Raw genomic sequence first — 25,103 nt, 5'->3', positions numbered from 1 at the left:
AGCACTCACAAATTTCCCACCTAAAATGTTTGACTTTTGAAAAGTATAATTTAATTGTTCAGGAAATTCTATGAAAAAATGTTCTAGAAAACATTATAACACCATGAGTAAGAAGCGATCAAGAAAAATAGAGTGGAAGATAAACCTAAGATCACATCTACTACTTTCCTTACTCATGGTGGCCAGAAACAGAGTATTGAAAAAATTGGAAGGGTCCACACGGACAAGGAACAAAACGGGAGCATAGTAAAAACCGGCCAGAAACAGAGGGAGAGAAAGAGACGCAGCTGACCTCCCTCCCTCCTCCCTCCTCAGACGCAAACAATACGCATCAGCCGAAGCGCAACCAAAGCAAACAAGAAACGCAGCGCAGAGGAAGCAGAGGAGAGAGAAGCACAAGCACCACACCGCAGCATCAGCACAGCACCCTACACGCACACCCACGCCTCCCCTCCCTCCCTCCCTCCCTCCCTCTCTCTCTAGAGCCCCAGCCTAGACAAACAAGTCTTTGGTCTTCGTGTTGGGCGGTGTTGGCCCTTGCCTGCCTTCTTGTGCTCGCTTCCTCCCCCGCCTCGCCTGCCCCCCTGTCCCTCCCGTGTCGGAGGGGACACGCGCACGCGCGCGCGGCCGTGTGGGACGGGCCTGCTCCGGCGCCGGCCATGCGTGGGGCCCGCTGAGCTCTCCCTAGCTCGCCGGCGAAACTAGCGCTTCGGTTGCGGGCGGGTGGTCGGAGTCTAGAAGATGATCAAGCAGCAGCAACAGCCGGCGAGCTCCGTCGGGCCACAGGCCGCCGCCGTGGCGGCAGCGGCGGCGAGCGGATGCGAAGGTAGGAAGCTTTGCTAATGGCTGGGAGGAAATGTAATGGAATAGTGCCGTCTTGGTTTTGCTATTTGGTCCCTGCTTTGTCGAGTTATTATTGCGTGATGGGATTGGAAAGTGCCTTTTGTTTCCCCCTGGACCCTTTTGGGCGTCGCTGCTGCTGTAGCAAAGGCGCGATTTTTTCAATGCATTTTAAGCGTGTTGGGCTCTGTGATTTTCGGATACTTGAGGGGTTTGTGTGCAAAAACTCAGTTGGCCGGCCAGTCGCGATCGTCGCCGGCGACCGGCGGGGAACAGTGCGAACGTGGACAAAAGTGCACGATTATTCTGCATTTTTAAGCCCCTCGGCGTCTCAGAAATCTCTGAAGTCCCATCCGGCGAGCTAGGAGTGTTCTGTTTTTTTTTTTCCAACGCGTTGATCCTCCTTGAGGGCAGCCATGGCGGTCGCTGGCTGGCGGCGTGATGCAAGACGCCAAACGACGGTGGATGGGATCGAATGCATTTGGGTTTGGATGCTCGTGTTTTCGGCGGAATTTGAGGGGAAAAGTTCCCCTTTTTCTTCGGTTACTGATGGTGCCGTTGGTTTGGTTGGCCGTGTGTGCAGGGGAGAAGAAGCCGCCGGCGATCAACTCGGAGCTGTGGCACGCCTGCGCGGGGCCGCTGGTGTCGCTGCCGCCGGCGGGCAGCCTCGTCGTCTACTTCCCCCAAGGCCACAGCGAGCAGGTGGACCCCTCTCTCTGAGCTTACCCGTGCTTGCTAGTGCTGTGATTCATGGCTCCTTGGTTGCCCACTTTTTTTGCCATATTTTTGATGAGTTTTTCCATGTGGTCGGATTTGTTCATGTGCAATGACTTTTTAAATGCTTTCTAGTTGTCAAATTTTGCTTTGGTATTATGTATAAAGATACTTTACTCCTTGCGGGCCCTTTGAGGTCTTGACAGGGGAGGATTGGTTTCTGTCGAATTTTAATCGCTAAAAGTGTCAGGGATGTGACTTGATTTGCTGTTCTCCATTTTGCTGAGTGGTGGTGCCAGTTAAGTTAATGGGATCTTTTGCTGCTTAGAATATAATTTTTTATATCATATATTCATTTCTCGGAATGTTTCATTGATGGCTTTTTTAAGTCAGATTTGTTCTGTACTTTAGAGCCTTGTTCCATCATATGATTATTTTCCTTTTGTTTTGTAAGATTGGTCTTTCCTTCGATACATTTGAAATTGGAATTCGTTGAAATATGGATATGCTACCTCGCAAAAAAGAAAAAAGAGAGGATAGGCTGTGTGAATAAGCTGTATCTGTAATAGGAGGTCTTGTTTAGTTGGTTGCTAGTATATTTTTCTTTGTTTGCTGCCATTTTTTTTTTTGGCTTATGGCCAAAGTAGTTGGGAGTAATGGGCCTACTGCCCCACTCTTTTTATGGGTTCCGGTGTGCTGCACCACTACCTTGCTTGTTCGTTTGGTGGATGAAGCAACCAAGTACGATGGAATTTTAGCTTTTATAGGTGATGTGTTCAGTAACCTCTGTTGCAACTTTCGTGGATTTGGCACCAAAGAAGCTTGTTTTGAGCAAGTTTAGAGGATGGGATCATCACATGTTTGGATTTGGAAATGATTCTCCTTCTGAACGCAAGTACTGGGAGGTGCCCAATTTTGATTCTCTTTGCCTTCTGCTCAATGAAGGAAAATAGAACCTTTTCAGTTATGATTGGTGGATGGGTTCATTCGCACATGGTGGTTTTAATAGCTATTTGATGCAATGTATCTACTTGTGTCTTGTGCTGTCAAATCCCAACCACTTCCCATCACAGCTTTCTCATTGGCTTGTAGGTGGTACCTGTTTTACATTATACTGATGTTCAGAGATTTTCAACCTGATTAAATCGTCTTACTCAGCATTTTTTTTTATTTCTTATGTACTTTTTTCAATTCTTGGTTGCTCAGAATGCAATGGAAATTATGTCTGCAATCATCATCAAAAGATCTTTCCATCTTTTTTTGTCCGCAGACCGTGCTTGATTTGTTTGGAGTCTGAGATTTATACTTGTTTCTTATTGCAGGTTGCTGCTTCTATGCAAAAGGATGTTGATGGACATGTTCCAAGCTACCCAAACCTTCCATCAAAGTTGATTTGCCTTCTGCATAACGTCACTTTACATGTAATATGCAGCTGTGCCCCATTTTATTCTCTTCTGCTCGATCATTTATGCTAAAAGGAATTATTTTGGGGGTTTCATAGGCGGATCCAGAAACAGATGAAGTGTATGCGCAAATGACTCTCCAGCCAGTTACTTCAGTAAGCATCCAGTGCCATGCCTGGTTTGCCATACAATTTTTTCCCTTCATTTCCCTATTTGTTCAGGTATATTGACCAAGCTCTTTCTATGTCAAATTGATTGTGAATGATGATCAGTATGGAAAGGAGGCATTGCAACTATCAGAATTAGCTCTGAAACAACCAAGGCCTCAAACAGAGTTCTTCTGTAAGACCCTGACTGCAAGTGACACAAGCACTCATGGAGGCTTCTCCGTGCCTCGTCGAGCAGCTGAGAAGATATTTCCACCCCTTGTATGCAAAGATTTGATTTCCACATGATTTTGAGCATTTTCTTCATCGTTGCATTTAATGTACTCTCATCCTTCTTTAGGATTTCTCCATGCAACCACCTGCCCAAGAGATACAAGCCAGGGATCTACACGATGCCACATGGACATTCCGTCACATATACCGAGGTAAAAAATGCAGCATCAAGGAAATCTTTTGGTCTGAAAATATGTTATGAATACCTTAATGGAGCTTGACGTGTATTTTTTTGTCTTGGTTAAATACTTATGGTTAAATATGCTCACATTCACTTGCAAATGCACTTAACAGTTGTCGTCTTATGCATTGTAGCTCTTGTGCACAAATTTGAAAAATAAATTTTCATATGAATGTTTTTACAAGACCATATCTTTTTCATGCACATAGAAACTTATGATGTTTAACCATCCCCATCTTTTGGAATGAATAGGTCAGCCAAAAAGACATCTGCTTACCACTGGATGGAGTCTTTTTGTTAGTGGGAAGAGATTATTTGCTGGTGATTCTGTCATTTTTGTTAGGTACAGCACAGCTTGTGAATATATATGTTTGAATTTTGCTCTAAGAAAACATCATCAGAGATCATAGCTCGTTTTTCTGGTGTTCATGGTTTATTCAACACTAATTGTTCCTCTTTCTGTGTTTGTTGTTATATTTTTTAGGGATGAAAAACAGCAACTGCTACTAGGAATCAGGCGTGCTAACAGACAGCCAACTAACATATCATCATCTGTCCTTTCAAGTGACAGCATGCATATAGGAATTCTGGCTGCAGCAGCCCATGCTGCAGCGAACAATAGCCCATTTACCATATTTTATAATCCTAGGTCAGCTCTGAATTTCGACTTAATATCTAATAGTTACTATGCATGAGCTTATTCCCAGTCTCTGTCAAAATCTTAACTTCAAAGCTTGTATTTTTCAGGGCTAGTCCTACAGAGTTTGTTGTACCGTTTGCTAAGTATCAGAAGGCACTCTATGGTAACCAAATATCTTTAGGAATGCGCTTTCGCATGATGTTTGAAACTGAGGAATTAGGCACAAGAAGGTATACGGTCGCTCAATTTTCTTCTTTCCCTGCTTCAAGTTTCTTGACTATTCATTTTTTTTTCCAATTTCTCTTTATGGTTTGGTGGTTCGACTAGAGACCAAATTTAGCTGTTTTGACAAAATGATGGGGTTCATATTCCCTTACGTTGACATTTTGCAGGTACATGGGTACAATAACTGGCATTAGTGATCTAGATCCAGTAAGATGGAAAAACTCACAATGGCGCAACTTACAGGTTGGTTTCCTTGTTAATTTTGTCGCATCCTATGCATTAGCCTTTTCCCCTTTTCTGTTGCTGGTACAGAGATTCTTTTGTGACCTAAGGAGATTGTGTTTTTTCAATAGGTTGGCTGGGATGAATCTGCAGCAGGCGAAAGGCGGAACAGGGTTTCAATCTGGGAAATTGAACCGGTAGCTGCTCCATTTTTCATATGCCCTCCACCATTTTTTGGTTCAAAACGTCCCAGACAACTAGGTATGCTTTGGTGCTTACATTAGCACTAGTTACTTGGCAGGGCTTCTTTTTGTGTCTTAGATAGTTTGTGAGATCAGGGACACTATTCATCAAGCTTCTGGTACTACATCCCTGGGATTATGGATCATGTCAATCGTCATGTGTAGCATATTTTATGTTTATGTTTCTGACATGATCATATGTCATAAATTGGTGATACCATTATTATCGGTGCACCCCTTTTCTAATGAAGGTACTGTACCTGTCTTCAAGATTTAGTGATGAAGAAGCTTGAAGCTTTTAGCTCATCTTAAGAACAAATAACATATGAAACTAGGAGAGATGTACCATATTCTTTCGTACAGTAGACATTTATAAGTAAAACATACTTATGAGGTTGCAATATAGCTAGACTAGCCAAGTAAACGGAACCAATACTGGATGCTGGGTAATCTTCCTTTGGTTATAGCTGAGCTGTTCATGGAATTCTGTATATATTTTATGAGTTTAAGATTGAAGAATAGTTGTGAGTCCTGATATATAAAAATTGTAGTTCTGAGTTCTGATATATAAAAATGTTTTTATTAAAGTTATAGCATGCATAATGAATGATCCCCACTGTGTACTGCAGATGATGAGTCCTCAGAAATGGAGAATCTCTTAAAGAGGGCGATGCCATGGCTCGGTGAGGAGATATGCATAAAGGATCCGCAGACACAGAACACCATAATGCCTGGTCTGAGCTTGGTTCAGTGGATGAACATGAACATGCAGCAGAACTCCTCGTTTGCAAACACGGCAATGCAGTCTGAGTACCTACGATCACTAAGCAACCCCAACATGCAAAATCTTGGTGCAGCTGATCTCTCAAGGCAGTTATGCCTGCAGAACCAGATTCTGCAACAGAACAGTATTCAGTTTAGTTCTTCCAAACTTCCTCAGCAAATGCAGCCGGTCAATGAGTTGTCCAAGGCAACACTCCCACTGAATCAGCTTGGCATGGGCACCAAACTGCAAGAACAGATTCACGATCCCAGCAATCTGCAGAGGCAACAACAGTCCATGAACCAACTTCTTCCATTGAGTCAATCTCAAACCAATCTTGTCCAGGCTCAGGTCCTTGTCCAGAATCAAATGCAGCAGCAGCAGCAACCACCATCCATGACTCAAAATCAGCAGCCAGCTGCCAGCCAGCCGCAACTCCTGCCCCATCCGCAGCAGCAGCAGCAGCAGCAGCAGCAGCAACAGCAACAACAACAACAAAAGTTACTACATCAGCAGCAGCAGCTTTTGCTTCAGCAACAGCAATTGCAGCAGCAGCAGCAAAATCAGCAACAGCTAAATAAGATGGCTGCGCAAGTGCCAAATCTGGCAGCTCAGCAGCTGCAATTGTCTGATCAGCAGCTTCAACTGCAACTGTTACAGAAATTGCAACAGCAGCAGCAGTCTTTGCTATCACAACCAGCTGTTACTCTTGCACAGTTACCGCTAATCCAAGAGCAGCAAAAGTTGATTCTTGATATGCAGCAGCAGCTGTCAAACTCTCAATCGCTTTCCCAGCAACAAACGATGCCCCAACAAAGTACCAAAGTTCCATCACAGGCAACACCACCACCACCGCCATCCATGCAACAAGAGCCACAGCAGAAGGTTCCACAGAAGCATGTTGGGTTCACTGACACATCACATGCTGCAATTCCTCCAACTACATCAGTCAATGCCATTTCAGCAGCTGGAAGTTCTATGATGGCAAATGGTGCAGCACATTCTGTACTTACCGAGGAAATCCCTTCTTGCTCAACATCACCATCAACAGCTAATGGTAACCATCTTGCGCAACCAATTCTTGGAAGGAACCAACAATGCGGCATGATCAACAATGAGAAGTTGCCTCAGTCTACTGCTCCTATGTCAATACCAAGCTCCCTTGAAGCTGTCACAGGGATACCGAGATCGACTAAGGAACTGCCGAAGTTGAATTCTAATGTCAAGCAAAGTGTGATGGCTTCAAAGTTACCAAATACAGGGCCTATACCACAGAATTTGGTGAACAGTGCACCCCCAACGGACTATCTGGAAACAGCTTCATCAGCAACTTCAGTGTGGCTTTCCCAAGCGGATGGACTTTTACATCAAGGTTTCCCCATGTCTAACTTCAACCAGCAGCAGATATTCAAAGATGCGCCTCCTGAGACTGATATTCAGGGTACTGATCCAAGTAATAATGCACTTTTTGGAATAAACAATGATGGTCAGCTGGGTTTTCCCATGGGAGCAGATGCCTTCTTGTCAAATGGAATTGATGCTTCCAAGTATCAGAATCATATTTCAACAGACATTGATGGTAACTACAGGATTCCAAAGGATGGTCAACAAGAAATATCGTCATCCATGGTTTCACAGTCGTTTGGTGCATCGGATATGGCATTCAATTCAATTGACTCTGGTATGAATGACGGTGGTTTCTTGAACAGAACTTCTTGGCCGCCTGCTGCTCCTCTGAAGAGGATGAGAACATTTACCAAGGTTGGCACTTCTCTGTTTGTTTTGCCTAAAGCTAAACTGTTACTTTGGGTATTATTTTTAGCCAAGCATAATACTAGTATTCTGTGCTAGAACTGTTATAAACTGAAGCATACGCTGCTTTCGCATATTCATGTTGCCTCTTATGCCTAACCTAGAAGTTCTTGTAGGTGTATAAACGTGGAGCTGTAGGCCGGTCCATTGACATTAGTCATTATTCTGGATACGATGAGTTGAAGCATGCTCTGGCTCGCATGTTCAGTATTGAGGGGCAACTTGAGGAACAGCAGAGAATTGGCTGGAAACTTGTTTACAAGGACCATGAGGATGACATCCTACTTCTTGGTGATGACCCATGGGAGTAAGTTCATCTATTTTTTTTTTAAAAATCCGCTATCTGAAGCATCTAGTTTAGGTGTTTGTACAAAATTGGTAGTAATAATGATTAACTTGTAAACATGTTGTGTTTGTTCTTGCAACTGGTACTGACGATATGGAGTATGCTCAATAGGAATGATGAATTATGGATGAAAATGTGAACAGTCATAAACGCATTCTGATTACTTACTATGGCAGACCCATGTTTTGTCCTAACAACGCTATTGCCTATCATGCAGGGAATTTGTCAACTGTGTGAGGTGCATTAGGATCCTGTCGCCTCAGGAAGTGCAGCAGATGAGCTTGGATGGTGATCTTGGGAACAACATTCTCCCTAACCAGGCCTGCAGCAGCTCAGATGGTGGGAATGCCTGGAGAGCTCGCTGCGATCAGAACTCTGGTAACCCTTCTACTGGTTCATATGACCAGTTTGAATGATCTAACTTGCCGGTCCATACATTCTGTGCTGCCGGTCCAAGTAGGCGTCACCTGAACTGTGGTAGGCGAAAGGCGTGCAGCAGCAGAATGTTGTGTAGATGTGTTGCCACTTGACATCCAGGAGAGCAAATGGCTCGATGGATTAGTAGTGCTTTTGTTCATATGTGTAGGTTCGCTCACATGGATGGAAAGTAGGGATGGTAAATGAATCTTACCTTAGGTGAAAGATGATGTACTACGAGAAAGGCATGCTTGTAGTAAAAACTGCTGCTCCGGCTGTTTTGATGCCACTGCCAAAGATCTCCACGTATCTCAATTTGTGCGCAGTGCGCTACAGGAATTTCTTCATTGACCATGTGCTGTTTCCAAGTGTTACATCCTGTTCATTGTTCAGGAATTGAACGAAAACTCCTATCACACACACATTTTCACTGAACTAAAGGAAATTGAAGAGATTATCTTTAAGAAGACACATAAATTTTACCGAACTAAAGAGCTTTAGAAGTTGATCAATTACTGGTGAATAATTAACAAGTGATAAACTATGCTTTCCTTGATTTCTGTTTTCACGACGATCACTTAAATCTAGCACGTTTGTTAAGTGGAGAACCTTTTCCCCGGTCAAATTCAGTCGGGCTCAAATTGCCGCGTCACAGATTGCTCAACAAAACTTGAGACCTCAGATTGTTGACAATAGTAGGTCAACAGTCAACATGATCCTTGACTCCTTGCAGGCTGAAGCAACAGTTTAGCATGAACACAAACAAATTAGAAAGCATCCAACCATTCACAGAAGCCAGCCAAGAATTTGCCTGATTTGGCAGTAAATTCTCAACACTTGGAACAGCTAAAAGCGATGCATCTGAACCAGCCATAGGATCAACAGAAATCTCTCCGATGAGATTTTATTTCATATGTGTAATTTTATACGGGATCCTATAAAGATCTTATTCACAAATCATGTAAGCAACTTATTACAGATAGTACAGGGCACTGCCAGTACAATTTCTTCTGAGAATGACCAGCAGAACAACAGGTCTCAACTCTCACGGGTCTCCGATGCAGGCTGTTCCTGTTGTTGCATGAATGACTGGTAGGTCTCAACCCGGGTCTTCGCTTCAGGCTGTTCGAGACCGTGCATGAAACCATTAGTCATCGCGAGGAAATCCTTCATATGCAGCCTCTTCCACTCCTGCAGAGAAGACACAATCTTTGAAATTAGAAAACTAAAGCCTGCATGTAATAGCACATTTTGGGCTGTGGGTGTTTTTTTCTTTTTGAGGAGTGGCTGTGGGTGTAATGGAAGCAGATAGATGAGAACATGATCCTTAAAAGTAGTTTCATCTTGAAATAGATGCTAGTAAAATTGTTCGTGAGGTTGGTCTCTGTTTTCAAGAGATTTTTGCTACATGAGCTAATCGTATAGAGGCAGAGTGAGTTTCCACCAGAATTTTAGATAGTGAGGAAGTGATAGCTGTTACTGTTCAGCATTTTTGAATATGATCGCCTAGAATATGAATATGTTGTAGTCCTCCTATAGCCATAAGCAATACACTCCTATTGTTGAGAATATCTCATTATAAAGAGATCTTTCACAAGAGGATCATCTTCAGCTACGGGGATGAAACATCCAGAATACTCCGACTGATGAACATCCCAAGACTGCAGGAAACCCGAATAATATGAACGAAAAACACCCTCACCTCAAAATCCCATTCGCCATATAGATCTGGATCCTGTGCATCGCTCCATACATAAGTGTCAGCCAACATTTTCTCCGAAGAGTCCTGCAACGCAAATCCACCTTCCTTTTAGCAGAACGCAATCTATCTGAGAAATCACAGCCTGCAAACAGTGCCACTATTCCTGGGCAAAACAAGACACAAAGCAATTGCCATGGTTTTCCAGTCCGCAGTTGAGGGAAAGCAGGCTGGCCCATGTATAAAATCTGTTGAGTGTTTCACTTATCAACTTTTTTTATTACTAACATATACTTGCCGAATTGCCTACATGGCTTGCATATGCTTACGGTTAATGATATATGCTTACGGTTAATGATGTATGCTTACGGTTAATGATATCTCAACTCGTGTCCTCGTGTACTCCACATCTTCAAATGCATCCAGGACTTGGAGCTCCTCGTCAGTGACACCCATGACAACCTGCAGAGCGATTAGCATAAGTAAGCGAGAGTTTGGTGCAGGGTTGATGCTACAGGTTGAGCCGTGCGCGACAATCGACAGACCATCCCTGCAACTTTCTTGCTCTCGACGGGCAGGATCGCCGGGTAAATACGGCCCTTGATGTTGAACCGGTGGCTGCAAGAGAAATTTTTTTTTGCCATGGCATGTTAAAAATCAGGATATAGGCAAAAGATAATCAGCGCATTTGCGTACAAGCAAAAAGATCAGGATTCGAGTTTGGCCATTGGCGTGCGCGGCGCACATATCCACTCCGTGGATCGTTGAATCACCGCATGATTGCAGCTTGCAAAAACAATGGTAACACCGATCCACTACTGGGCGGTCAAAGGCATCCGGTGACGGAAGCAGAGAGCATCTCGTGACGGCGGCCCACTAGAGAACAAAGAGGAATGGGATCGCCACGGCGTCAGCGCAGCAGCGCCGCCGCCGCCGGGAATCGCGATAGGTAAACGGAAAGCGATGGCCGCAGGGAATCAGAACCACCGTCCACCGAGACCAGAGAAGCGGGAGGAGGGGGAGGAGGGCAGGGGCGGGGCGTACTAGTTCGGGAGGATCGCCGGGGCGGCGGGCGGGACGCGCTTGAGGATGGCGCGGACCACCTCGTCCGCCATGAGGCTCCCGTACACGAAGACGCTGTGCGCCCCGGCCTTGGCGGCGGCGGCCGGAGCAGGAGGCGGCGGCGTCATCGCCATGTGGGGGAGTTGTCGAGTCGAGGGCTGTCAGGTTGCGGCGCGCGCTTGGTGACTGGTGGTGTGATGGTGAGCTGGGGATGCGTGCGCCTTTTAAACACAGCAGGGCAGGAGATTGGAGATTGGTGCGGTGTGGACGGGGCCGCCAGGCTCGGAGATTCGAGCGCACTGCCCGTTTGATCCGTCGTTGCTCTCTGCTAGTGCTTCTTGATCGATCTCACGAGCCACGACGAGGAACACAAGTCTGGTTCCTGACGTGATCAGACGACGGGCAAGCCCGATCGATCAGTTTCCATTTTTCTTTTAAATTTCGCGGAATTGATCCAGCCAGCATCAGCTGAGCAGTGAGTCAGCGCCCAGTCCGTACCGGCTGCCAGCGTCCGGCGATGAACGCATCCAGTTCCGGGACCGGCATGGACCGGGCGAGTCGCTCCAAACCTTTCAACTAAAATCACTTGTAGCGTTTCTGACCTGTAATGGAGAGTTTAGGGCCTGTTTTCTTGCAGTTGCTAAACTTTAGATGCTAAAAGTTGCTAAAGTTTAGCATCTAAAGTTTAGCCAAACCTGTTTTCTTCCACTTGCTAAAAGGCATTGAATGAGAAGGTTAAAGACATGTTTGCCCCTAATGATTGCTACCCTTCTTTCTCTCTCATCTCACTCCTCCCTGGCGCCATTTTTTCTCCCTCCTCCCTGGCGCCATTCTTCTGTCCGGTTGAACTGCTCTTGGCGCCAGGATTTCCTTGGCGCCATTTCTTTCCTGGCGCCATTTCTTTCCTGTCATGATGCACCTTCCTGCCCATTTGTTCCATTCTAGCGCCGTTCCTACTAACGTTGCGTCGATCAATAAAATGGAATGCCACGATGCTGGCAGCTATTTTTTTTTATTGAATCAAAAAATTATTGTGCATCCCAAAAATTACATTATTACAACAAAAAAGTAAAGGATCCTATGACCTATTGAACAATCCATCGGCTATCCAATCCCGAAACTGGTTCATGCTTTGATCTTCATATTCATGTTGGGTAGCACCTTCATTTGCTTGAGATGATGGTCCTTCAGAAGGTGTAGCATCGTTTTCTTCATCATCCGCATTATCAAAATCAACATCACCAATAGCACTCTCTCTAATGAAATTATGAATTGCCATGCAAGCAATAATTATTTGACTTTGCTTTGCCATTGGATAAGATGGTAAATCGCGCAGAATACGCCATTTGTTCTTCAACACCCCAAATGACCTCTCGATGACATTTCTTAATGATGAATGTGCATAATTGAAATGCTCCTTTTTACCTCTGGGAATTCGTCCGGCTCGAAATTCTGGTAGATGATATTTCGTACCCTTGTACGGGGCAAGATACCCAATACGGTTTGCGTATCCAGAGTCGACAAGATAAAACTTCCCTGCACATCAACAATTTTCGTGTTACATATATCCACAAACATCAAAAGTACTACGTGCAGATAGTTCATAGATGAAGGAAGTACCTTCAGGGGGGTGTGGAAATTTATCGCCATACTTGTCCAATGCATCTTTGAAGACTCTCATGTCATGAACCGATCCAGGCCATCCCGCGACGACAAAGGTAAATCTCATGTCGAAGTCACATATGGCTAACACATTCTGACTAGTGTACCCATGTCGTCCCGTATGTTGGACAGCCTTATCTGCTGGCACAACAACAGGCACGTGTGTCCCATCTATAGCCCCAATGCAATTGTCAAAGTATGGAGAGAACCGTGCTGACCTCAACTTCGGATGCACAGTACTGAATGTTGGGTCAACTGGTCTAATGATATCCCCTGCTAGTTTGCAAATGCTGTGTAATACTTTGTTGAACTTCCTACTAATTGTGCAAGTAGACCTAACAAAACGGTCTTCGGCTTGCCTCATGCTTTGGGGGGCACCACACATCCACAGGAATAAAGCTAAAGACTCTACTGATGTCATTCTCCTAGTAGACTTTAATCCATAAGACTGTACAAGGACATTATGAAGCCTATCAAAAACATTCCTATTCATCCTGAACATGTTGTGACAAGATGTTCTATTTCCTAAAGTTTTGATAACCCATTCATATCCTGATTCTGTTGGTACTCTATATTCTGATCTATTCAAATGTGTGGCATAATAGTACATACCGAGGAAAGCACCCAATGCAACAAATTCTCTTCTTATCCTTTTCCTCTTCTGAAACCAGTCATCAACATAGTCAAACAGATCAACCTGTACATACAATGAAATAGTCCACAAATCAGCCATGTCATAGTACACACAAATTGTGATTAAAAGTTCTGAACAAGGCAGCCATGAAATTGATGTCAACTAAACAGCCACAAATCACAAGATCAATTTATTAAAAGCTCTAATATGACTACAACCACAACATGACAGATTCATAGTTCTCAACAAATTGTCCACACAAACCACAAATCATAGTTCACACAAAAGTTCTAACATCACTAGCAACACAACATGACAGCTACTTGATGTGGCCTACAATTCATGGGCGACCAAAGGTCTTCCCACACTTAGTTTGCAACCATTTGAACCTAAGTTCCTTTGTCGATAGTGTGCCAAAAGCTACCCTGTTAAATCTATCCCTAAACAACTCCATAGCAAAAAAGTACTCTTCTGACTCTTCTGATGCTCCACACTCCTGTGCCAATAGAAGGCTTGCTTTGTACTCATCTTCTTCTTTGTCATGAGAATGCCTTCTAAATTCCAACTCCAGCTCCTTCTGCTTCAGTTGTTGTTGCAGTTCCATTTCCCTCTGCTTCAACTGCAACTCCATCTTCACCCTCATGGTAGTGTTATCTTCAGAGATCCCCTCATGCATAGTGTCTATGAGGCCCTTGAACATCTTGAAAAAAGGACTTTTACTCTTCTTTTGAGGGCTTGATGCTGTATCAGCTGTACTGGTACTCCTTTTCTTGCTGCCATTACTCATAGGGCTCATAGGGCTCTGTTCAGGGTAGTCATCCACATCAAATTGGAAGTCCTCTTCTTCAGGTACCTCCTGCCTCTCTTCATCCACATCTCCTGGTATGGTTGTAGTTGATCCATCAACTACATTTTTGTGGTACATCTCATACAGCAGCTCAAGATAGTGAGGTAGAAACTTGCTAAATTTACGGCATTCTGGATACTGCAAGCGAATGACACAGGAATTCAGAAACTATATGTACTCCAGGCACAAAACTAAAAGAAATTATCACAAACAACAAAAAAAAACTACCTTGCAGTATTTATCCCACCAGGCTTTACTTGCTGAAATGGCTCCATTATTTTTCCTACCTAATCCTGATTGTTTCATCGCGAAAACGTAAAATTCATATAATTTCTTGCATTGATCCCACCTATTTCTGAATTGCTTCGGTTCATGCCTGATGGTGGTCCTCTCCGCAAATTTGGCAGCTATTTCCTTGAAACCTCTAGAATTGACCACCCCACCTGTTGCATTTCCTATACGGATTTGTTCCACAGCTAATTCGCAAAAAATTCCTGTGTTTAATTCGCTCCAGTTTGCTCTATGACATTTGTTCTACCAGAAAATGAAAAACATAAATACAATTCACTAAAACATGGAGATGCACACTGCACAGTGAGGACAGGATGCTTACATGATGATCCTCCCCAGATTCCTCGTCCAATTGTTCAACATCCTCTGTGTTCATGGATGCAGAATAGGCAGCAGAGGCTGCGCCTCGTCCCAATCTCCCCCGAAGATGTTGCCGGATAGGAGGACTTGCATCTGAATATGTAAGATCACAACACTCAGAACCGCAAAGCTTGCAAATCATCAAACCATACAACCAATTCAGTAGGTCTTTACCTGAAGGCGGCGAAGGTGAAGCAGTACGGCGCCTTCCCCGGCCACGGCGGCCACCACGTGCGGTGCCAGCCCTTCCCCGGGCGATTGGAACACCACCATCGGTCTGACGGGGAGGTTGAAACGAGCCGATCCTAACACCATCGCCGCGTCCTCTTCCAGACTCCAGGATGTCAGTGTATTCATCGAGGTAGGGGAAGGACTCGTCCTGGGAGTTCAGATCAAGATCCTGCATGTTGACCCTCCCAGCCGAGAGAGATGGAGCCGCCCGAGCGCGCGACGGGCCCTGGGACATGAACTCCAACTCCTCTGGATCGGGAATGGGCGCAGGAATAGGGAACGAAGGGGCCGCCGAGGATGAAGCACCCTGCGACCAATCACGGTATCCGGCCATTGCTCGGAGCTGTTGCGGTGGGGATGGGGTAAGGGGAGTTGGAGGTTGCGGTGAGGATGGGGATGGAGCAGGGGCGGCGAGTATGGCGGATCCGGGAGTTGTGTCGGCGAGGATGGCGGATCCGGGGTGGGAGTGGGGGGAGGGGGACGATGGGATGGCGGATCTGGAGTTGGAGTGGGGGGAGGGGGAAGATAGGGCGGCCTCCAGCAGCAGGCGGCGGCGGCCCTGGACTCCGGGGGTGGCGGCGGTCCTGGACTCCGGGGGGCGGCGGCGGCAGTGGACTCCAGGAGCAAAGCGACGGTGGAGCTAGACTATCGAGGCGGCGGCGGTAGATTGTATGGTAGCGCCGGTGGATGCGTTGCTGAGTCGGCGGTGGCTGCGGCGCGGCTAGGGCGGCGGTGGATGCGTCGCGGCTAGGGCGGCGGTGGGGCTCGACCCCAGGAGCCGGCGGCGGTCGATGCGTGGCGGAGGCGGCGGATGCGTGGCGGCGGCGGGGGTGGATGCGGTTGCGGCGGCGGCGCTCGATGCGGGGCAGGAAGGGGGCGGATGCGAAGAGAAGAGGAGGCGGGCGTGCGGGAGTGCGGGTGGATGCAGAGTGCGGGAGGGGTATGCGTGCGGGAGTGCGGGACTGCCAGACAATAATGAGGGGTAGAAGGTGTCCAGCCCACCTTTTAGCAAGTTTTAGCAACCCAAAACTTGCTAAAGATCTAAACTTTAGCAACTCAACTTTAGCAAGTTTAGCAAGACTGTTTTCCAATTTAGCAGCTCAAAGTTGCTAAATTTTAGCATCTAAATTTTAGATGGGTGGAAGAAAACAGGCCCTTAATTAGATTAACCTTTCAACAAAGACTTTGAACACTGACCTGACCTCATGACCTGAAAACATAAGCTAGTATAGCATGACATTCCGGTCACGTTCAGATACTTTTGGAGAAATGTATGCGACGAAATGCCCAAGTTCTAGCAGTGGATCGAATCAGCTGCTTTCTCACCTTGGCCATGCTTACAGTTTCCAAACTTCTTGCTTCGTATCACGCTAGGTAATAGCCCGTGCGTAAATTTGAACAAAAGGTTCTAGTTGCAGCCCGCCCCCGCGTTGGCACCCAGTCGCCGCCGACAACCCCCCACCGCCTCTCGTGTCCTCCTCGCCGCCACCGGAGGGGGTCGCCGGAAGCCCGCTGGCTCCCGAGGACGGTCGCGGCGGGGCAATCTAGCGGTGCTCGTGGATGGCGCCGGGGCGGGACGGTGCTTAGAGCCGGGCGGCGCGCCGGAGCAGCGGTGGCCCAGATCTGGCCCTGCCGTGGGCGGATCCGGCCTCCCCGCCCCCAGATCCGCCGTCCTGGCCCGGGAGGAGGTGCTCGCCCGCGCACTTGAGGGTGGCTACGGCAACGCCAGCGCTGCATCCGTCGGCGCGACAGGATGGCGGCGAGCCTGTGAAGTTTGCGGGAAGTGGCTTACGGCGGTCGGGACAACGATGCAGCCGGCGGGGGCTGCGCGTGGTGGCACGGCGGCAGATCCGGTGGAGGAGGCCGCGCTCGGCACAGGGCATTACCTGTAGTGGCCCCCATCCTCCGGCCAAGAGCTGCATGAAGGGGCTCGCCGGGGGGCGACTTCCTGCGGCGACGGAGCTCCAGGGGCGGTGCTGCGACGACAGGAGGTAGCGTGGTGGGGTGCGGCTCGCGCGCATCGAGGCCGAGCGGGAGCGTTGGGAGATCGACGCCCAGCGACGCGCCGAGGCGGAGCGGGTCACCGAGGAGGAGGCGGTCGCTAGGGCCAAGGGAGATGGAGGAGAAGCTCGCCGTGAAGGAGGTTGATCCGCGAGGCTTGCGGAGGCTGGCCTCGAGCGCGAAGGCGAGGTGGTGTCGCATGGGGGAAGGAGTGGACCGGCTAGCGGTGGCGGACAGAGGGCGGCCAGTCCGGCGCGTGGCTGCGCGATGGCGGCCAAGTAGGGTGAGCGACAGGCCGGGATACGACAGCTTCTGAGCCTTCTACGGCGGCGGCGTGGTGCCGCGGCCAGGGTGGTCTGTGCAAGGTGTGCTAGCGATGCCATGGAGGCGTGGCAAGGACACTTGGCGCAGGGGCGCGCTGGCAGCACTGAGGTGGGGCTGCGGGCGTCGTCGGCCACCTCTCCTCGGCTGAGAAGTTGCGGAGGTGGCAACGGGAGAGGAAGGCGGCTGAGCTCTGGTGGGGGCTCACGCACCATGGAGGAGGCTGCGAGGTGTGGGGGTCCGGTGTGCTGCGTGGAGACGCGGCGGTGAGCAAGCGGAGGTGGAGGTACGGTGGTGTGGTGCGTGGATGTGCGGCGGCGACGCCGCCCCAGATGGGCTGCCGTGATTGTGGTTTGGGAGTGCCAAGCCGTGAGCGTGCAGTGAGGTGTTCTGATGCTTCGGGTGAAAGCCCTCATTGGTATTTGCTGGGTATTTGCTGGTGGAGATGACGGCGGCGCCCTAGGGCGTCGTTCTTCCCGTTGGGAGCGTCATGTCTGAGCTACAACCTTGCTGCACGGGGTCCTCTGGGTGAAAATCCTATCCAGACCCTGGACGGTGGCGTCGCTGGCGTCGTCGTCTTTAGAGACCCATCTCAGTTCATGACATTGCTAGTCCATTGGTCATGGGCGGCTGCAATTGGTAGCGGCATTTCCACCGCGCGAAAAGCTGGACGAGTGTTGCCGAGGCCATGTGGAGGCGATCGTAGGTATGGCGACGGTCAGAGGTTGTCGCAGGGTTGTCGGTTTGGCTGTTTGTAGCCGCAGCTAGCGTTGCTTGGCAACAGTCAGAGCGGCGTGGGAATGCGTCGGAGGACAACGCTTTGCGGCAACAGCATCGTGGGACAACTAGGCTTGCAGCAGACCGCGACGAGTTGATCAGCTTGGCTGGGCTACCCGGTGCGGTACATCATTGAAAGACGGGGCAAGCGACTTCTCTGGTTTGCTGACTTGACGGCGGAGGCTTTTGTGCGGGTGAAGCAACGAGGCGATATCGACCTGCAGCGGCGGCTTGGTTGATCGATGGAGATCTGGTGGAGTGGGGCACCATTGCTCACCACTCTGACGGCGACAAAAGAAACGGATCCGTGATGTGGAGTATCGTGGCGGGCGAGGCAAGGCCCCCGCGCGCGGTGTTTCTTCGAGATGACGAGAGCGAGGTGGAGTCAAACGGCGGACGTGGTGAGACCTCCGCACGTTGTGTCATCATGGTGGCGACTGCGAGGTAGCCTGCGAGAGGTATCACTCCATCAGGTGGAGTGTGGTGTTGCAGCGGCACTACGGCGGAGGGTCTCGCATGGCGGTGGCCTTCTCAGCCTGGAGGTTTCGGCAAATAGATGAGCGTGTATGTTGGGGGTGCCGTCGTGGTGAGTGGAGTGAGGAGGCCGCGTTGACATCCCAATCCAATCGGTCGGTTTGAGTTGAGTGATGACCCGCGTTGATGTTCCAATCCAACCGAGTGAGTCTTTTTTTTTAAGAGGACTATAGTTTTGTATTTTCTGCTATATCAATGAAACACGCACCATCTTATGCGTCGTTCTTTAAAAAAAATTTGAACAAAATAACAACTATCCAAAAAAGTCATGCACAAAACACATGATGATCGTAAGCAAATGAATGAAATTGTAATGACAAAATATAATGATCATATCATGCGTAATGGTCATTTTAGGAAGAGTTGACCAATAACATTGTGCAAGATCAAGGCTTATTTTCATTTAGAAATGCAACCACACAATCAATGCTACATCTTAGTGTCAATTACAATAATTTTTCAATGTCTTCATGGTGATGGCCCTTTGTATAATCAACAAAAGTTACCAATCTGAATCAGTGCATATTTGAAGACAGTTTTTTTATTAATTTTTTTTATGGAAACCATTTTCCTGTCCAGCGTATAAAAAATCCAATTGACAGACAAATTATAGACAATAGACTTCAACTGAGGCACCATTCCTTTTGCTAAACAATGTGTGGTTGCTTAAAAATACGAACTTTGGAGTTGAGATACACCACTCCTTTGCATTTGTAATCGATTTCCAGAACTGTGTCGTCACATCACCACCACCTCACCCTACATCGAGATTAACGTCACCAGCCGATCAGTCATAGAGAGGCAACAGACGTTTGGTCCAGCACTTCTGAAAAAATACAGACTGCCATAGTCCAGGACTTCTGAACTCCAACACATCAGGTTCAGTGATGCTCTGCAATGACAACTAATACAACAGGTTTCGGTAATGTAAGTAGGATCAGTTATAAAATAAGTATTGCATAAGAGTGGTCTGCCTATGCATGATAATGGTAGTGTTGTAGCTTGTCCATTTTAGGATGCTTACCCAACAGGTAGTTCAAGAAAATCTCCTAAGGTCCAAACTGCACAGAAAAGAGAAGGAAATGTTAAGTAGTAGAATTCAACAATATTAGATTTTACTTTGTCATATTGAATTCAGTAAAGTGTAGGAATCTGAGCAGACATGAATCTATATTCTAATATCAATTATGCAAAACTGCTCTCATACTAATTCAGTTCTATCAAATAGGAGGCAAGATTAAAGCTACTGTCATCTTAATTCAGTCTGTCAGACAAAAAATCTACTCATTCTCCAAATCTTTGTTTGAGAAAAACCTGATTCTACTAATGAACTACAGCAAACAGACATGACCAACGTACATTTGAAAGACTGTCTTGCAGCTAATTCAAACTCTCATACACAGGTCTCTAATCCATTTGTATCTTCGCCACTTGACTGCTGCCGCCCGTCGCGGATCTCGCCGTCGGGAAGAAGTGTGCCACGCCCGAAAGATGCGCTCCGAGCGCGACTGAGGCGCGGTGGACCGCGAGCACTCCGAGCCCTCGGTGGCGCTGCGCCGGCGCGGTGGGGCGGCGGCCACGCGAGCGGGCGGGCAGGGTGTAGGGGACGCCGCGCGTGGAGGCGCTGAGGTAGGGTGGGCGCGGCGGGGGGAACGGCAGCAGCACAAGCGGACAGGCAGACCCATGAGGGGTGGCACGTGGCAGAGCCATCGCCGGTGTCGACGGATTTTTTTATATTTTTTTATTTTAGTATTTTGCAAAAATATATAACCTAACAAAAAAAATTACGCAACCTATCCCCAGTTGAAGCGCGATAACTTCACTCCTCCGACACTTAAAAACAATTATAACTGATTCATATAAACTCGGATAAAAAATATAATTGATTCATATGAATTCGGATGGAGATAAACTTTATATGAAAATTGTAGAAATCTCGAGATGTACAAACTTTTTTCATTTTGTATCATCCTAGTGCTCAAATAATCGATACAAGTTTCAGATCCAAAATTCAAATTTAAATCATAGCTAATTCATATGAACTCAGATAGAGATAAATTTTATATAAAAATTGTAGCTCTCGATGAGATTTACAACTTTATAGTTCAAACTGTTTTCATTTGGTGCCATCTTTATGCTCAAATAATCGATACATCTAAAATTAAAATTTGAATCGATTATTTGAGCACCAAAATAACACCAAATGAAAAAAGTTTGAACTAAAAAGTTGTAGATCTCGTTGAGATATACAATTTTCATATAAAAGTTGTAGATCTCATCGAGATATACAATTTTCATATAAAGTTCATCTCCATCCAAGTTGATATTCCATCCGAGTTCATACGCGTTAATTATGATTTAGGAACTTACCGCCAGATCAACTGGCGGTAGCTTGCTACAGCACACCTTCCGCCATTTCAAACAGCGCTACAGGTATAGATTTGCAGTTTTTTTATTTGAACATATATTTTGCAAAATACTAAAATAAAAATATATATAAAAAATTCGTGTCGACACTCCTTGGCGTCTTTTTTTAGTGGGAGAGACTTGCTATCAGTTATCGCTTGTATCCATTTTTTTTCCTTTTCTTTTCGGAAAAACGTGCGGCGTATCAACGATCGGCCCACTTTGGTAGAGAAAAAAACGATCGGCCCAGTTACTCGAGCGCGCGGCCGTGGCCCAACAAGCAATTATTTCGGCCTTTCTATGCCCAAGCCCAACAAGAGTCCGTTCATGGCCCATGCGGCCATGCCAGTACCTGTAACTGTAAGGCTAGCATCGTCTCGTTGTTAGTCGTGAAGCAGTCAAAAAATACTCCTGCTAAGCTTCTCGTTCCCCCCTCCGCCCGCCGGACCGGAGCACGCCCGCCACCCGACGGAATCGCCTCTCGTCGTCGACGCCGACCACCCCCTCCTACCCCATATCGGTATTGGATTGGAGCGGAGTGGGTGTCTACCTTCAGTAAATTGAATTCTTCTGTTGGTGATGAACCCTAGCTTTGCTTTCCGAGTTTTTCCTTGGTTGAAATTCGACTGAACCCCCTATGCTCCGCGTTATAGGTCCGCCCCTGTTACGAGGTGGACGCCGGAGCATCGGATCATGGGGGCCTCTGCCCAGGAATCGGGTTTGTGGAAGCAAATCGACGACGCAGAGGAGTAAGATTCCTCCTCCCTTCTTCTCCTTAATATGCTTCGATTCTGTTTACTTTTCTTCTTCCCGTGCGGTTTCTGGTAATTAGGTTCCCAGTAATACTATATATCTACTTAAATTACTTTGCAAAATCATTGCCTGCCCTGTTACTTTGTTTTTTTGCCACCTCGTTCCTGTTACTCTAACACTACAACGGCGTGCTTATTCTCATTAGCTATCAATGGCTATCACACTGGGACTTGTTGGAACCTCATTTTCTTCTGATAAAATTGCTCGAACAGTTATGATGTGCTATTGTGTTGTCAACTATGCATGTTAGGTTACACATTTATCCGAAAATGAAGAAAGATGGTAGCTTGTTTGCTTACCTGGTTATCATTCCCATGGCACAGCTATCTACTAAGCGGATTGTTCGAGCAGGCTGTATCTACAGCTTTATCTGTGTCTGATCAAACACGCACGGTTTCTCTGGAGACTGAATGTGACCATGACGAACTCTTAGATATTCTTGAATCAGCTGGAATGGTACTTGTCCAGGCACTTAAAGAACTCAGGAGGTAAATCCTGTTCATTTGCTTTTATTATGGTAATAATACTTCTATGCCCGAATCAAATTCAGGGCTTTGTTATGTACTGTAATAAGATGAATTGTTTATTCCTACATGCTGCTCAGCTATCCCAATGGGGTTCTAGATTTGCCAAAGGAAAAGCATCGTCTCCCTAAATATAGATTATGACTGATTCTTTGTGCACAATGTTTGCAGAACTTCTACGTATGGCATGCTAAATTTCTAGCGTCTAACAGGCTATTCTAAATTTCCCAGGACATCTGAAATGTTTGTTCAGCTTAAAAAGATGTTTGGTTCGGTGGCAACAGTACCTGCTAAAGTTTTCCTTACCGGGTAATTTTTCACATAGAAGTCTTATATGCTTGATTTTACTTGTACTGTATCCCTTTTTTTGTGTATGTCAATGACTTCTATCTTTCTCTTCATAGAGCTACCATGCAAATGGCAGCAGGATCTGGATCTGACCTTAGACCAATCTTTGAGGAGTACCTTGCTAAATGGAGATATACAAATGATGAAGTTTATGTTTTGAATGGAGGACAAGACAACCCTTTAAATGGATTTGTTGTTTCATCTGTTATGTCAACCAAGCAGTATCTTGAGGTGGCAGAATTGTATACAGTAACATTCCTTTGTATTGTCTCCCAAGAGAGTGAAACTGCTATCTCATGGGCAGAAAAAGCAGAGCTGACTGAGCAAGGCCGTCAGGTACCTTTGTCTTTTGGTAACATGTTTAATGATGCTATTACAGCATACCAACCATGAATGTTTCAGATCTCAGATAGTATTTTCATGCCGACTACCCTTTTTTTAGTTTACAAATCATGTTTCCATTCTGACTTGGAATTTAACAGTTTCCCAAATAATTTTTATGCTAACTTAATGCAAATTTTTATTTCTTTTCTGTACTCCCACCACATTATTCTTCTTTTTCGGTAAGTTTTGTTATTTCATTCCTTTTCATCTAGTTGTTTCTTAATGTTTCTTTGCAGGACCTACTAAAAAAGCTTTATGCACTGCGATCAGCTGCAAATAAAAAGCCATCCACTGTTGAAGGGGTAAAACAAATAGCAGAAAGAAACCTTTCCACTTCTACAAATGGCTCAACACCATCGTTACATGAGGATGCTCCAAGCACAGCTCCTGTGTACGACAGCCAAAAGGTCCAAGTAAAGTCCACTCGACCTTCAATCCAACGTGTCACAAATCAATTCGATCCCTTCTTTTGGTGGTTTCATTCGGTTCGCTTGAGGTTTGGTAAAATACATATTGTTCTACCAAGTGGCAAGTTAATGCTTCTGCTATCGCTGCTGTTTTCGACAATCTATGTGCTCCGGAGGAAAACTGCTGGCTTGAAGAGGTAAGGACTCTGCAATCGTTTTCTCATAAGATCCATAATACCCTGCCTGTTTTTGTGCTCTAACGAATAATGAACAAGTGAATGCTTGCGTGTGAATCTGCTTGAACAGGACTGTGTTCCAGCACGCATCATCTCTGCGACGAGCATTCTTTGATGCACTGCAACTTGCATTCTCTGTCCAGATGAATCCTCTAGCTGCTGTTCAACAAGTGCCGCAAGCCCCTCGATGAAGCTGGTGATAATGTTGTTATTGATGTATGTAATAAGTCAATGGAAAGACGACTGAGGTCATACCTGATTCTGTGTCATAGAAAATGTAAAGACAACTGTGCATAATGCAGCATGATAATGATCAAATTTTTGTTGGCATGCCCAGCTCTCTGAGGCAGAGGCTCAAATCGTTGTCTGTTTTCTTGTGGCTCCATCAGTGGTTACTGCATCTTCCAAATCTGTTATCTTTAGTCTGTGAAATTATTCTGCCCAGTTTGTTCTTGTTCGTGTGGATTTAGTTTGATACAAGCTTACCCTAACGAACTCTGATTTTGTCAACTGGTTTATTTCAAAAACCTTTTGAGAAAACTCTTCCAGAGTGGTAAGTGGTCTGCGGTGTAAGTTCTATACTTGTGTTACCATAAGCATATGATGAGTTTAATATGCAATTGCCTATGGCTCCTGTTACCACATTGTAACTTCGGCAATGGCTCGAAGTGTTGGAATAACATGTGGATTGACAAATGTGATGTGAATCCAGGAACGCTGCAATTCCTTCTGTTGTTCAAATCAACACTGTTTTGTATCCCTCGAAAGGAACAGATCAGCGTTAAGCACTGACAGCCTTGGGCTGCTAAATTCCAGACGGTTTTATAAGGTGATGGCTCCCATTACCATAGCACTCTGATGCCTGAACTCGCATCACGTATCTGTTTGCCTTGTCTTTGTGTGGAGCATCCAAATGTAATGTCTTCGACGTCAGATCATTGTTATGGAACCGAAGCCTATCTCGCAGCGTTCTGCCTTGATCGTCTGCGCAAAATCGGAACAGAGTTACAACTACAGAGCCACAGAACTCTCTGCGTCACCAGCAAGGCAGCAAGCAAGGTCAACGCCCAGGGCACAAACGGAGGTGGTTGGCCTTGGTATTTGCGGGCACGGTCTCCACTTCGGAAAGCGTGCTCTCACCACGGCCACCGGAGTCGTCGAGGGGAGAAGGGCCACCGGTCGAGAGCCGAGGGCGCGAGGAAGAAGAACAGAGGAGGGCGAGGATCCCTTCCACCGCTTGTCATTAGGCGCGGCAAATCCTGACCGCAGATGTCCGATCCGCCGCTGCCGTCAGACCACCTCCCCCGCCAGCTGCCGCTCG

At 46.5% G+C, this 25,103-nt stretch overlaps 4 protein-coding genes and 1 long non-coding RNA gene across 11 annotated transcripts; 2 read left to right on the top strand and 3 right to left on the bottom strand.

Moving 5' to 3' along the window:
• The first annotated feature begins 256 nt into the window (after positions 1-256).
• Positions 257-8,599, top strand: LOC101755948 (auxin response factor 19). Of its 2 annotated transcripts, XM_004966040.4 has the most exons (14): positions 257-826; positions 1,424-1,542; positions 2,877-2,975; positions 3,056-3,112; positions 3,230-3,385; positions 3,465-3,549; positions 3,831-3,921; positions 4,063-4,227; positions 4,326-4,448; positions 4,611-4,686; positions 4,797-4,926; positions 5,537-7,431; positions 7,599-7,789; positions 8,046-8,599. In XM_004966040.4, exons 1-14 carry the CDS (start codon positions 742-744, stop codon positions 8,242-8,244), a joined length of 3,471 nt encoding a protein of 1,156 aa, XP_004966097.1. In that variant the 5' UTR covers positions 257-741; the 3' UTR covers positions 8,245-8,599. The 2 variants fall into 2 exon arrangements, with proteins under 2 accessions (XP_004966097.1, XP_022681562.1); XM_022825827.1 differs by lacking the exons at positions 257-826; positions 1,424-1,542; positions 2,877-2,975; positions 3,056-3,112; positions 3,831-3,921 and having other exon boundaries at positions 3,243-3,385.
• Positions 8,600-9,118: 519 nt separating this feature from the next.
• LOC101755543 (AIG2-like protein D) lies at positions 9,119-11,389 on the bottom strand. The gene is made up of 5 exons (XM_004966039.4): positions 10,989-11,389; positions 10,490-10,562; positions 10,314-10,406; positions 9,948-10,031; positions 9,119-9,436 (listed from the first exon to the last, which is right to left on the bottom strand). The coding sequence occupies exons 1-5, from the start codon at positions 11,138-11,140 to the stop codon at positions 9,284-9,286; spliced, it is 555 nt and encodes a 184-aa protein (XP_004966096.1). The 5' UTR covers positions 11,141-11,389; the 3' UTR covers positions 9,119-9,283.
• A 592-nt stretch (positions 11,390-11,981) lies between these two features.
• On the bottom strand, positions 11,982-15,613 carry LOC101754593 (L10-interacting MYB domain-containing protein-like). 3 transcript variants are annotated; one of them, XM_004966036.3, is made up of 4 exons: positions 14,975-15,613; positions 14,763-14,893; positions 12,627-13,365; positions 11,982-12,542 (listed from the first exon to the last, which is right to left on the bottom strand). In XM_004966036.3, exons 1-4 carry the CDS (start codon positions 15,363-15,365, stop codon positions 12,085-12,087), a joined length of 1,719 nt encoding a protein of 572 aa, XP_004966093.1. In that variant the 5' UTR covers positions 15,366-15,613; the 3' UTR covers positions 11,982-12,084. The 3 variants fall into 3 exon arrangements, with proteins under 3 accessions (XP_004966093.1, XP_004966094.1, XP_004966095.1); XM_004966037.3 differs by lacking the exons at positions 11,982-12,542; positions 12,627-13,365 and adding exons at positions 13,461-14,287; positions 14,378-14,683 and having other exon boundaries at positions 14,975-15,610; XM_004966038.4 differs by lacking the exons at positions 11,982-12,542; positions 12,627-13,365 and adding an exon at positions 13,461-14,287 and having other exon boundaries at positions 14,975-15,611.
• Positions 15,614-19,274: 3,661 nt separating this feature from the next.
• LOC101754331 lies at positions 19,275-20,338 on the bottom strand. The gene is made up of 3 exons (XR_215100.2): positions 20,024-20,338; positions 19,689-19,725; positions 19,275-19,568 (listed from the first exon to the last, which is right to left on the bottom strand). It is a non-coding gene; the product is annotated as an uncharacterized LOC101754331 (long non-coding RNA).
• Positions 20,339-21,464: 1,126 nt separating this feature from the next.
• On the top strand, positions 21,465-24,141 carry LOC101753933 (protein APEM9). 4 transcript variants are annotated; one of them, XM_012845102.2, is made up of 7 exons: positions 21,465-21,590; positions 21,724-21,819; positions 22,207-22,371; positions 22,639-22,716; positions 22,812-23,091; positions 23,376-23,743; positions 23,853-24,141. In XM_012845102.2, the coding sequence occupies exons 2-7, from the start codon at positions 21,764-21,766 to the stop codon at positions 23,971-23,973; spliced, it is 1,068 nt and encodes a 355-aa protein (XP_012700556.1). In that variant the 5' UTR covers positions 21,465-21,590; positions 21,724-21,763; the 3' UTR covers positions 23,974-24,141. The 4 variants fall into 4 exon arrangements, with proteins under 4 accessions (XP_012700556.1, XP_012700555.1, XP_012700554.1 ...); XM_012845101.2 differs by having other exon boundaries at positions 21,465-21,642; XM_012845100.2 differs by having other exon boundaries at positions 21,465-21,646.
• Positions 24,142-25,103: the final 962 nt, after the last annotated feature.

Source organism: Setaria italica, chromosome IV, assembly GCF_000263155.2.
Source record: "Setaria italica strain Yugu1 chromosome IV, Setaria_italica_v2.0, whole genome shotgun sequence".
NCBI lineage: Eukaryota > Viridiplantae > Streptophyta > Magnoliopsida > Poales > Poaceae > Setaria > Setaria italica.
The sequence above is the reverse complement of the archived record's forward strand: the minus strand, read 5'-3'. Positions and strand labels throughout refer to the sequence as shown.